This window comes from Chenopodium album, chromosome 11 (genome assembly GCF_948465745.1).
Source record: "Chenopodium album chromosome 11, dcCheAlbu1.1, whole genome shotgun sequence".
NCBI lineage: Eukaryota > Viridiplantae > Streptophyta > Magnoliopsida > Caryophyllales > Amaranthaceae > Chenopodium > Chenopodium album.
Genome location: NC_137844.1, coordinates 905,128 through 917,301, shown reverse-complemented (window position 1 = coordinate 917,301; position 12,174 = coordinate 905,128). Strand labels below are relative to the sequence as shown.

General features: G+C 34.3%; 3 protein-coding genes across 3 annotated transcripts; 1 reads left to right on the top strand and 2 right to left on the bottom strand.

Moving 5' to 3' along the window:
• The first annotated feature begins 663 nt into the window (after positions 1–663).
• LOC145567089 (ribosomal RNA small subunit methyltransferase-like) lies at positions 664–3,678 on the top strand. Its single transcript, XM_081626316.1, has 2 exons — positions 664–1,000; positions 2,725–3,678. The coding sequence occupies exons 1-2, from the start codon at positions 698–700 to the stop codon at positions 3,511–3,513; spliced, it is 1,092 nt and encodes a 363-aa protein (XP_081482442.1). The 5' UTR covers positions 664–697; the 3' UTR covers positions 3,514–3,678.
• A 71-nt stretch (positions 3,679–3,749) lies between these two features.
• On the bottom strand, positions 3,750–8,207 carry LOC145568029 (histidine kinase CKI1-like). Its single transcript, XM_081627473.1, has 6 exons — positions 8,043–8,207; positions 7,783–7,922; positions 4,802–4,972; positions 4,472–4,700; positions 4,198–4,383; positions 3,750–3,899 (listed from the first exon to the last, which is right to left on the bottom strand). Exons 1-6 carry the CDS (start codon positions 8,205–8,207, stop codon positions 3,750–3,752), a joined length of 1,041 nt encoding a protein of 346 aa, XP_081483599.1.
• An 811-nt stretch (positions 8,208–9,018) lies between these two features.
• Positions 9,019–11,860, bottom strand: LOC145568028 (histidine kinase CKI1-like). Its single transcript, XM_081627472.1, has 4 exons — positions 11,825–11,860; positions 11,306–11,482; positions 9,937–10,617; positions 9,019–9,819 (listed from the first exon to the last, which is right to left on the bottom strand). The coding sequence occupies exons 1-4, from the start codon at positions 11,858–11,860 to the stop codon at positions 9,019–9,021; spliced, it is 1,695 nt and encodes a 564-aa protein (XP_081483598.1).
• Between the last annotated feature and the right edge of the window lie 314 nt (positions 11,861–12,174).

Genomic DNA, 12,174 nt, shown 5'->3' with positions numbered 1-12,174 from the left:
AAGTTAGATAAACTAATGTGTTAAATAATAACAGTGTGATATATTAAGCACGCTCATAAAAGTAAAGAAGACTCTAAATGGTTTTGGGTCATACCTTTTGCTAAACCCACGTGTCTTGGGATTGACTAGGCTAACTAACAAGTAGACCAACTAGTAGTAAGTATCATGTACATTTATTAAAACAATGGCTCAGGGAAGACTCAACTCACTCGCGTCCATATGTCTTCATGTTGTGTCATGTATGCTTACATATCATCAATTCAATTCGAATATATGGGTCGAGTTTGGTGAGGTCAGGTAGGGTTGATTTTATTTGAAATTTGATTTACTCTAAATTATTGTGTCTAACTAATAAATCAGTTTTATTCAAATCGGTTCGGGTTTTGAAACCTCTAGGTTAGACCTAATCATAATGAGCCTGACTCGACTTGACCAGACCAGATTTTTTGAAAATTTTAGGCGGATTTGAAAAAGTGATTTTATGCATTTTTTTAGTTGATTTTTTTTTACCCAACCCGAAAAAGCCTGCACGGCTCGAATAGTTTGGGCGGGTTTGGTAAACTAATATTAACATCCCTAAAGTACCCTTTCAAAACCCCAACATGCAGGTTACAGCAACCAATGTATCAAACCTTAAACCTTTCACTCTCTGAAAACTGAAAACTGAAAACTTGTGAAGGTTTATCACAGGACAAAAATGGCGGGCGGTAAAATCAGGAAAGAGAAGCAAAAAGGGAGCAACCATTTTCAAGGAGGAATACCCTTTCACAAATCAAAGGGACAACACATTTTGAAAAATCCAATGTTGGTTGAATCAATTGTTCAGAAAGCTGGTATTAAACCTACAGATGTTATCCTGGAAATTGGTCCAGGTACTGGTAATCTTACTAAGAAGCTTCTAGAAGCTGGCAAGAAGGTTGTTGCCGTTGAGTTGGATCCTCGTATGGTTCTTGAGCTTAAACGCCGTTTTCAAGGCACCCTTTTGTCTTCTCGTTTAGAGGTTCTTTTTCCCACCCTTTTTTTGTTATTAATTTATATTTTGTTGAAAGATTTAATCTTTTTTCTTATTTAATTGATGGGATTTTGTGGAGCTTGAATTTCTTATAAATTTAATGGTTAGAAGTTATAAACTGTCAAAGGGGAAAATTGAATTTTTTTGGTTATATTGGGATATTGCTGAGATTAGTTTTAGTTAAATTTTTTTCTGTTCTGTTGCAACAATGCAACTTGTTGAAGAAATTAGGGCAATGGGAGTTCTGTGATGCTGATTTGAACTCAGGGGTCGTTTGGTTCACTAAGTTGGAATGGATTGGTATGGATTCCAATCTAAAGTTGTTTGGTTTAATCATGGAATGGATTCTCATACTTGAGTAATAGTATGGATTATGAATCCTCGGGGAGGAGGTGGGTATGAGATTCCAAGGGATTGGGGTGGAGTTAGAATCCCCCAAGTATGAGATTCCATACTTAAATAGCCCAACCAAACAAATAAACCATGGAATGGATTCTAAATCCATTCTAACCCATTCCAAGAAGTTCAACCAAACAGCCCCTGAAATGTTGGGAATTAGGACCTGTTTGTTATAGCTTTGAGTTTTTAGATTCTGAATTTAGTGAGACTTTTGATGTTTATATTTGGAGGAAGTATTACCCAGTATGTATGATTTTGCTATTATGATTGTAGATGCATCTAAATTGGGTGTGATATAATCATTAACAATCGTTACAAGAACAAAAGAGGAATGAATTGGATTTTTCAAAAGGAGGTTATGTCGGGAATAGGGATTATAATAATTATATAGCTCCTGATTTCTTATACTACCTCCGTTTTATATTATTTGCAACAATTTGACATAAAGTAGAGAGGAAAAATGTCTAATCGTTGCAAATAAATGAAACGGATAATGCTCCACTGTTTTTGGTTGTCACGGTTTTGGAGTTGTGGTTTGAGTTGAACTTCATTGTTTATGAATTGCTATTGGGGCAAGTAGAGATGGATGAAATTTGAGGTTGACAATGAATTTCCATTCATCGCTTTGAGGAGAAGGTGACAGAGGATTCTATAATTAATGTTTCATCAAAGAAGTTGATTGTGCAAATGGCAATTCATGTTCTTGTAGGTTCTAGAAGCAAAGAAATCTGGGAGCAAAGTCATATTATCTTGTTTCGTATTGTGCAAACGGCTATACAGGGCTCTAAAGTCCAAATAAATCATGCACTCCTATTGCTTTGTGGTATTGTGTTTGGCTGAAGGCAAACCCGCACCTAGGAGAGAGGTAGACAGCATAGTTTATAGGAGTAGCATATTAACCTTATTCATTAACATCATTCTCTAATTTATCATTCTAAAATAAATCTCTTTTGTGCTCACCAGCGAATTCCCATAGATGTGTATGGTAATGATCAGTGTGTTAAATCATGCACCTTTGGTTCCCAGAGAGCTTGCTACTGTGGTTTGCTCTGACCTTTCCTTGGAACAAAACAGAGTATCGTGACTGGCATATCTATTGCTTTCACTACTTGTAGCCTAGTGAATTCTTTTTCTTGAGTTAATAGTTTAGTTTTTGAATTGATAGATGTTAACATTTAACTAGACAAGTTTGGATTACATATCATACTTAAACTCTGCTTGATTTTGTGGCTTGACAAATTAATAGAGCATTAATTTATACAGCATCTTGATCAGTTATGTCCTCCTGAGTACTGAAATTCTTTGTCAAACAGGTTATCCAAGGAGATGTTCTCAAGTGTGAGCTTCCTTTTTTTGATATCTGCGTCGCCAACATCCCTTACCAGATCTCTTCCCCACTTGTGTTCAAGTTGTTGGACATCAATCAAAGGCAAAACTTCAGATGTGCAATAATAATGTTTCAAAGAGAATTTGCGATGAGGCTTGTTGCTCAACCAGGTGACAAGCTCTATTGCCGTCTCTCAGTGAACACTCAGCTCCTTGCTCGGGTCTTCCATCTCCTCAAAGTTGGGAAGAATAATTTCAGACCCCCACCTAAGGTCGACTCCTCTGTTGTTCGTATTGAACCAAGAAAGCCTCTTCCTATACCAGCTGGCAAACTTAAAGAGTGGAATGGGCTGCTCGCTTTATGTTTCAGCAGAAAGAACAAAACACTTGGATCAATATTTGGCCAGAAAAAGGTTCTTGAAATGTTAGAGAAGAACTACAGGACCTTAGAATCTTTGGGACAATTGATGAATGACTCAGAGGCAATTGATATGTCTGTCTTAGCCGATGAGAAAGACGCTCAGGTAGACGAGGATGAAACTATGGAAGTGGATAATGGAAAAGGCGATGAAGATGAAATGGAGGTTGAAGGTTCGGATACTGACTCTGATAATGATATGCAGGCAAATGATCCTAATTTTAAAGCTAAGGTGATAGATGTGTTGAAGCAGTATGATTACGCAGACAAAAGATCATCCAAGCTCACACAAAATGAATTCATACACTTATTATCGGTTTTCAACCAGGCCGGTATTCACTTCACTAGTAAAAAATAGTGATTCAATATGCAATTTATTTCCTTGTTATAAATACATGCACCCAATTTTGCTTCTTGATTTCATTATCCCATACAATTTGTTATACACTTATACCCCGAAAGAAAAAATGTGAGTAGCAACAGTTTTGGAATTAAATAGTAGCAGAATCTGTTTTTCTTTGTATCTTCATTATCTTATATAACTGTTGAATGTAGTCTCCATAACAACGATCTTGGAAAAGAGTAGTCTCCATTCTATGTTTCCTTCACCTCTGCAACACCACCACCAGTCACAGAAATCACTTGGCGGCAAAGAGCCATGTGACCCTTGAGACTTTCATGAGGAAGATTTATGAGGCGGGAAAGAGCCCCATGACTCTTCAGAACATTATAGAACCGATCTGACTGCAAGTGCAGGTAACAAGTAAACAAATCAATATGTAGTCAGACTGGAGGTATGAAAGTGAGTTAGTGTTTACGAAGTCTAATAGAAATGGCTTTTATTTATACAACAAAAAATAAAACAGATAAACATCTGAAGAAAAGCTCTAGGAAGTGTTTGATAAAGTTTATATAAAAGAGAAGTCATGAAAAATCAAATACCTGCATTGTCAATGTTCCTGAATAGTTGTCTTGCCAGTAAAGAGCTAACAGAAAAATTAATCTGACTCTAGATTCTATTGACAGACAAATATTGTAGTACTTTAAGAAGCTCTTCACGACGGAGTGGCTTTGTTAGGTGGGAATCCATTCCAGCCTCAGCAATCTTCCTGCCTTCTTCTCCATCCACCTCATGAGCTGACAGTGCAATAATCGGAATGTGTAGTCCGTACTTCTTCTCTTCTTCGCGGATTTTCTGTGTTGCTTCAAAGCCAGTCATCACTGGCATCTGAGATCAACACAAGATACCTCAGGTTAGTAAAAATTGTGAATTACTGTATCTTATAAGTTGAACAGAAATAAATTGTGTAGCTTACCTCAAAGTCCATGATTATAAAATCATATGGAAAATTAGAGGGTTCTCCTTTTGGTTGGTTGCTCAATGCTTTGCAAACCACCTCAATAGCTTCTTTGCCATTTCCACATGCCTGAGTTTCGGCACCTAAGCGCGTAACACATGTTTCAGCTAGCTTTCTTTGTAACAAATGATCTTCAACAATCAGTATCTTTTTTCCTTCTAAAGGAGATTCCTTGATCTCTGCTTCACTGTTAGCACAAGTATATAAAATAGAAGACATTTACCTTTGAATTAAACAACTTGAAATCATGGAAAATGTGAATATATATACATCATTACATGACATTACCTTGGAACTTCTTGTATTTCTCCTATTTGAGTAGTTTTAGTCATCGATGAGGACTTTTCACTGCTAGAGCTCCTTAGAACTTGAGGGACTTCTGGCTTCTGAACATAGTTATCACTACCATTAGTAAGTTTCAAACTTCGACTACTCCTTGCTGGCTTGATCTCCCCACCACTAGATGACTCATTGTAACACCCCAATAATTCTCTCTTTAAACCTGTGAGGACCCTGAACAATATTCAAGAGAATTACTGGAGTGCTACCGCCACGTGTTCAAACGTTAAGGCTTTATCAGAAAATAGCAGCGGAAAAACTAAATCAGTTATAAATAAGTTTCAAAACCAACGAATGAAACCAAATTAAGTCATACAACTTGAAACCATTAAGGCCCTTATTCAAAACCCAATAAAAGTAGTAAGTGATTAAATTCAGTGTTCAAATAAATTCAAACCCAAAAGAAATAGTGTCAAATAAAATCGAATTAAAATAAATTCAAACTTGCAAAAGAAATAAAATGCAAACAACCAACTCTCTACTCAAGATCCCACAACCCTGATGAATGCTGCATGTGTAAGAACCTGTGATAATTCTGCTCCCCAATATTACAAGTGTAAAAATTGGATCGTCACAGGGTCATTGAAAGGTGAAGGCCATGACCAAAGAAAGACACACAAAGCACGCAATCAGCAAAGCTGAGTACATACAAGCTGCAAAATAAATTAAGAAATCCATAACATGCTACCAATAATCAATCATCATGCATCATTAAATTACAGACTCAACACACGACTCAACTATTTATATTGCTAAGACTCCATTAATTAATAATAGGTAAATCATTATTTTTATTCATTGGATTACGCAATAGACAAGGTTGTCCAACCCATGCTCCATTTGGAACATCAATAAAAGAAAAACCCCATGCCTCCTTTCGGAAACATCAATAAACATCCAACGACCACGGGCGCGACTCCGTGACCGTAGTTAGTATGAGATCTCACCTAACTCCTAGTTTTGAAAAATATTTGAAATAAGAGACTCGTAGATCAGACGGCCTCGAGAAAAGTACACGGCTAATACCCCATGTACCCCAACCCCTGATTGTCATTACTCCAGAAGTGCACCAATCCAGAATTTTATTGCTCATCCATCTTGCACTTTACGTGATTTACAGGTTTAAACTTGGTGATGACTCATATGCATAACAATACAATCAATCCAATATCAATTCAATCAAGTAAAATAACTTTTCAATTTCAATTCTTGATTTATTAGTGGCAAGTAACATTTATTATTTATTCCTTTACTACCTCGGTGTATAAACATCTTGAGTGCATAAGGCACCCCAAAACCTCAACCTCGTCTTAGAAGACTTAAATTCTTCCTTTACTCATCCTGCTTGCATAATCATGAATGAGTAATAAATTAATCATTACACCAATCATATACATTTGCCTCTAAGCGCACCTTGCATAATTAGAGCACAAATAATACTTGCAATATAAAATAGTGTACGTCATACGAAATTCACAATGTATAACCAAAAAATTTAACTCAATCATCCCTATACATGATACTAAGTTCTCGATTCGTCGTCCTTAAACATGCACCTAAAAGAAAGGTTTCGTAACTTGTACGTACCTTGAGCAAACGAATTAGTATGTCACTTTACTAACTAGAAATCACCTTCAATAAACTCCTCTCCTAAGCTAAATAATAACATCTCAATCAATACCCAATCAATCAAATTTACAGCAATACTAACTTACTTTAAAACCTTCAAAATCCAAATCAAACAACACTTTAAAACCTTCCCTTTTGTTAAACTTAAAGGCTTATATATAGTTCTTTAAATTTTCTTCGTAAAAACCTTAAAATACACTCTTATACATGAAATTACAGCAAGTTCAAAGTCTAATAAAAATCTAAAAATTATATAAAAACCCCTAAAAATCTCCCTTTTAATAGGTAATCACACCCTTTTATTAAAATCACAATTATACTACTTTAAATAAAATTCCAGCATTTTAAACTAATCGAAAACCACTTCAAAACTTCATCAAAATACATCTTTATACTTGAGTTATCCATAGAAAAATTAAATTATCTCTTACCCTTTAAACTCAAGGATAAAATTTAAAAAAAACTTCGTTAAAAACCAAAAACTGCCCGAAAATCATATTTAAAGGCTGAATTTGGCCACGAGAGGGTGGTAATCACTACCAAAGGTAGTGAGTCTTTCTTAAAACGTTGTTTCCACATGGAAAACACTACTTTTTTGTCAAAATCGGATGAGTTTAGAACCTGATTGGGATTAAAACGGGATTAATATTAACGAACGGAAATCTAAAAATTAAAACACGAATCTATGTGTTCAAAATAATCTGGAATTAAGTTAAACTAATCACTAGTTATAATCACCAAAATTTCAAAACATCATTACTATAAAATCCCTAAATCAATTGTTCATAAAAACCCTAAAATCATGATTTTCAATAAATTGAAACCCTAGGTTTATAATTCATAAAATATGAAATTTATAACATAAATATAATCTGAAATTTATAATATTTATACCATTAAAATATAATTTGATACTAAAAATATAATCTTTATACTAAAATCAAAATTCAAAACAATTAAATTAACATTAAGCAAAATAATGAAACAAAGGAGGATGAAAATAAGACTAACCTTTTTGTGTGGGAAATTTTTAGAGATTCATGGGGTATTTATAGGAGAGAATTATTGTAGGGTAAAAAGAAAGATTGGGCCTCATAAAAATAATGGGTCGATTAAGTAAACAAATGGGTTAGGCTTGTGTGATTGGACATAAATTGTAGAATAAAGGTGCATAAAATAATTTGTTCAAATAATTTTCGACCCAAATTAATAATTTGAAACTTTTGAAATTAAATTATGAAAAATAACAAATAAATATTATAAATAAAATAAATTTTCATTTATAAAATATTTAAAAATACGGGGGATTACACTCATCTATATCTTCTTCAGTTTCTGATTGTGTAAATAAAACTGCAACACGAGTGTTGGATTGCTTGGATCTTCCATAAGCAGGAGATCTTATAGAATCACCCCCAAACTCAGGGAGAAGCCTTATAATCTTTGATAAACGTGACCCATGAAGAGGTTCCGATATAATAAGATCTGTTGAAGGGAGACTCTCATCTTGTAAGCCTTGGAAATGAGCCCTACGGGTGTCAGGTCTATCGAGCTAAACTACCTTGATGTATGTCATGTATAAGTCCTTTCTAAACTCAGACACTGATCTCTGCATTTTCTGAAAATCATCCCCTGCATTCCAGTCTATGACAAGTAGTATGCATTTCACTGACCCTAGAATAGTGGACCTTTTGTACACCGGAAGGACTTCATTGGTACCATCCATCATATTAAGAGGAAGCAGTTTTGATTAACCTCTACCACTGCGCTCAGAGCTGCTACTCAAGTAGGTTCCACGAGGAGGGCTCGTGTCTGACCTCCCTGACGATGAGTTGTAATATTGAGGCTCAATGAGCATAGATTTGACCTTCTTAAGAGTTGGAGAGAGTTGCTTTCCTTGGCTTAGGACCTTCAAGTTTACTCCGAATCTCTTCATGTATCTATGGATCATTCCTCTCCGCTCATCATTCTTGATTAAGAGAATCACTAAAGACTTTTCACCTCTAGGGCTACGAATACATGTGCTTAACCCTGCGCCTGAATTGATGTCCCTATGCTCTGTCAATTCTTGCCTCGGGTTATCCAAACATTCCTCTTGTACTATCAAAAAGATGTTGAATTTGAAGCATGTCCCTCGCTCGCCATTGGCTTTGTCCACGATTTCCATGTCTCCCCCCATCAATCTTACCTGCAAATAATTTTCATGCGCCTTAATAGTGTTACATTTAACACTGAATATTTAATCATAACATAAGTAGTTTTGCAAATAAATTGACTTCATTTTTTTATGTCAAACATACATACCAAAGATTGGACAATGCCTAGTCCCAAGCCAGTGCCATCTTGCCCAGCAGAGTTGTCTTTGACTTGAACAAAGTTCTCAAAGATCAAATGACGCTTGTCCTTAGGGATCCCAGGACCTGTATCTTCCACCAGAAACTCAAACTCAATACAGTTTGAATCTTGCTTGATTGTCTTCATGTTTTCGAGATCATTATATGCACGTTCATTCTCATGGAAGAAGCGCGACAACCAGTTTAACAAGTTGTTCCTGTTTGAAGCAATGATAGAGGTCTCAAAGCTCGGCTTCTTTGCTTGAACTTGATACAAATGTTCCCTTGCGAAGTAAACTTGACTGCATTACTTAGCAAGTTGCCAAGAATCTGTTTGAGCTTGCCGCGGTCACCTCTTACTTGGGAGTGCTTGAAGATGGAACCATCACAAGGGTCTAGGATCACCTCTACTCCCTTTTTCATAGCAACCGGGTGGTGTAAATCAGCTACATCTTCAAGAAGTTGTGCTAAACTGAACTCATTCTCCTCCAATTTCATTTTTCCTGCTTCTATCTTGCTGAAATCTAGGATGGAATTCACTAATGCGGCATATTTCAACATTAAAACAGAGGTATTAGTTGTTACAAACAATCTTCCTTGAATAAAACATGTATAAATATGTTTATACTTTGTATTACCCAAAAGATCCTCAACACAAGTATCTATCTTCCTCAAGTTAGAAGCAACTTGAGAAGAGGGATGAAGATCAGTGGCAGAGAGTTCAGTCAAGCCCTTGATGCAAGCTAAATAGCCGCGAACATCATGGTTAGCACTTGCAAAGGCCAAACTTTGCTTTATACTCTTTCTCTCGACTTGTGTTGTTTTCTCCATTTCTCTCATGTATGCTACACATAATTGCACTTCCCTCCTTTCCGCTTTAACAAGCGACGTGACAAACGCAAACATGCCAACCCACAAGATAATTATTATAGGTATCAACTCCATCTTCATGTGCTCGAGGACATTGATAATTAATCTATTGCTTGGATAAGCCAATACATATACCTACATTATAGTTATATACATATGAAAAATGAAAATTTTAATAACACTTTGTAAATGATATGTAATATTGACGATGTAATTTATATGGATTGTGTGTAAAATAACATAAAAACATACCATTGGCACCCTGGCAATATCAATCAACGAGCAATAGAAAATGTAATTGGTTCCTCCAATGTCTAAGGCGGTACCACCAATATTGGTAATTCCATTTTTGTAGGGATTGCATGAAATTTCACCTATATAAGTTTGGTTGCTACCTTGCACCAAAGCTTTACCATTCTTAATTTTTATGTCGACGTCTTTTATACCATCTATTAATACCTTGTCACCACCAAGGGTTGCCATGTACAAGCTTGCACCCAAAAGATTTGTAATAGAGAAAAACGTTGTTATTACTTCACTAGAAAAACCAAGAGAGATAGCTCCGGCTTTACCTAGCCTCACGGTGTCTAAGAATAGACTCGACAATTCTTTTCCGTTGTTAGTACTCCATCGAGACCCTAACGATGCATAGCCATTTGGGCTATCCATTGCATTTTTGAACCATGTCTCATTGGCTATATTGAGTGGTTTTCTGATATTGGCTTCTCCAAGTAATTCTCCGCTAGTAGAATTTACTAGTTGAGTATACCGAGTGTAATGATCAAGATTATTTGCAAAAGTAGAGTTTGGGTATAATGCAAATATTTGATCATCTACTTTGATATATGAAAAGAAGAGGCCATCCAATCCAATGAATGAAGCTTGGATTGTATGAGGTATGACCAATAGTGATATAAATAATGCAGGCGCAACCTGAAAAAGTTTTAAACCTAACTATGAAGTAAATTACAAAACAAAATACGGAGTAATTAAATTACAGTATAAAATAAATTAAAAAGTTATCTATTCAAATTAAAATTAATTGTCACATTACCAACTGTTTGAATTGAATATACTAGACAAATATACCATTCTTCTATGGATTACATTTAGCAAAAATCTTCTTAAACATTTTCATCCAATTATCATGATTTATCTAGAATGTTGGCAAATAATTGACTACAATGAGGTCCAAGGAAGTCAACTTAATTAACTAGATTCTTCTAGTTATGAAGTTTCTATAGTGGGCTTGAAGGTGCAATCCACTTCCACTGATTACTATATATATGGCAGTTTACTTATGAAGTTCTCTTTGTCATATATATATATATATATATGGAGAATAGGGTATTCAATTGATCATCCACAAAATATATATGGAGAATATGTTTCCGTTAAACACTCATATCCTGACAAATCTCCGTAATAATATATACTGATCTAAACTTAATGTAATTCTGTAAAAAAAATTTATAAAATAAAAATATTTTATTTTAAAGTTTCAATACAGAATTCTCTTTTATTTAGTAACCATAAATTGAAAATCATGGAATAATGGAATTTTATGAGAATTATTATTACAAAAGTAGTATAATCATTTACGTACAACTATAAAACAAACCAAAACACTTGCTAGATTGATTGTTGATGAATTTATGGGAGGTTTAAGTTTTGCTACGTCTTGAACAAGTTCATAACGAGCATAGCTTGCTTCCATATTCACATTCTTCGCGACGTTTTTCATCCTATGATACCATATTGGGTTAATGACACTTAGTAGCAATAACGCGACAAACATCTGTATGTGATAACGGACAAATGCACAATTAAGTTGCATATCAATATATCATAGCTCTTTAAAAAAAAAAATAATAAAAATAAAAATAAAAATAAATAAATAAAAAATTTTACATATAAAGACTGCAAGGATTCTACCCGAACATTAAACAATCTAGTTACAAACTAGCTCAAAGGAAGGGTTTTTAAAATAAATACATAAACTTCGTTTTTTTTTTCAACTTTATATGCATTAATATATACAGAATTTTATATATATATATATATATATATATATATATATATATATATATATATATATATATATATATTTTGGATATAAAATACAATGATTATTGCTTACCAAGAAGGTGAAGAAAGTAAGTAGCCTCGTCGCCATTACTCTGTTTATATCAAAAAGAAAAAGAGCTAATTGTGAAAAGATTTGCTCCTAAAAAATAATTAAACTTCCTTTTATTCGAGAGGCAATAAAACCTGCCTTAGTAAATCTATTAAAACAAGAAAATTGGGCTCTTAATTAGTATCAGTGACTTTGAAAATAAAACTTTTTTTGACAAATAATTTGAAAATAAACCAAAAACAAGTAAAGTATATTATTATTAATTATATAAATCTATATAAACTTGAAACTTCAAATTTCTTGATATGTAAATATTTTGTGTTCACTTTGACAAAATCGAAGAAGCCTTATGT

Bases quoted from the DNA above. Each gene is read 5' to 3' on its own strand.
- LOC145567089 (XM_081626316.1), top strand. From the start codon at position 698: ATGGCGGGCGGTAAAATCAGGAAAGAGAAGCAAAAAGGGAGCAACCAT. The intron at 1,001-2,724 runs GTTCTTTTTCCC...TTTGTCAAACAG, and splicing joins TTTTGTCTTCTCGTTTAGAG to GTTATCCAAGGAGATGTTCT.
- LOC145568028 (XM_081627472.1), bottom strand. From the start codon at position 11,860: ATGGCGACGAGGCTACTTACTTTCTTCACCTTCTTG. The intron at 10,618-11,305 runs GTTTGTTTTATA...AAACTTTTTCAG, and splicing joins TCAATCTAGCAAGTGTTTTG to GTTGCGCCTGCATTATTTAT. The intron at 9,820-9,936 runs GTATGTTTTTAT...ACTATAATGTAG, and splicing joins ATATTGCCAGGGTGCCAATG to GTATATGTATTGGCTTATCC.
- LOC145568029 (XM_081627473.1), bottom strand. From the start codon at position 8,207: ATGGATGGTACCAATGAAGTCCTTCCGGTGTACAAAAGGTCCACTATT. The intron at 7,923-8,042 runs GTAGTTTAGCTC...CGTTTATCAAAG, and splicing joins TATACATGACATACATCAAG to ATTATAAGGCTTCTCCCTGA. The intron at 3,900-4,197 runs GTACTACAATAT...CTGCACTTGCAG, and splicing joins GTCGTGAAGAGCTTCTTAAA to TCAGATCGGTTCTATAATGT.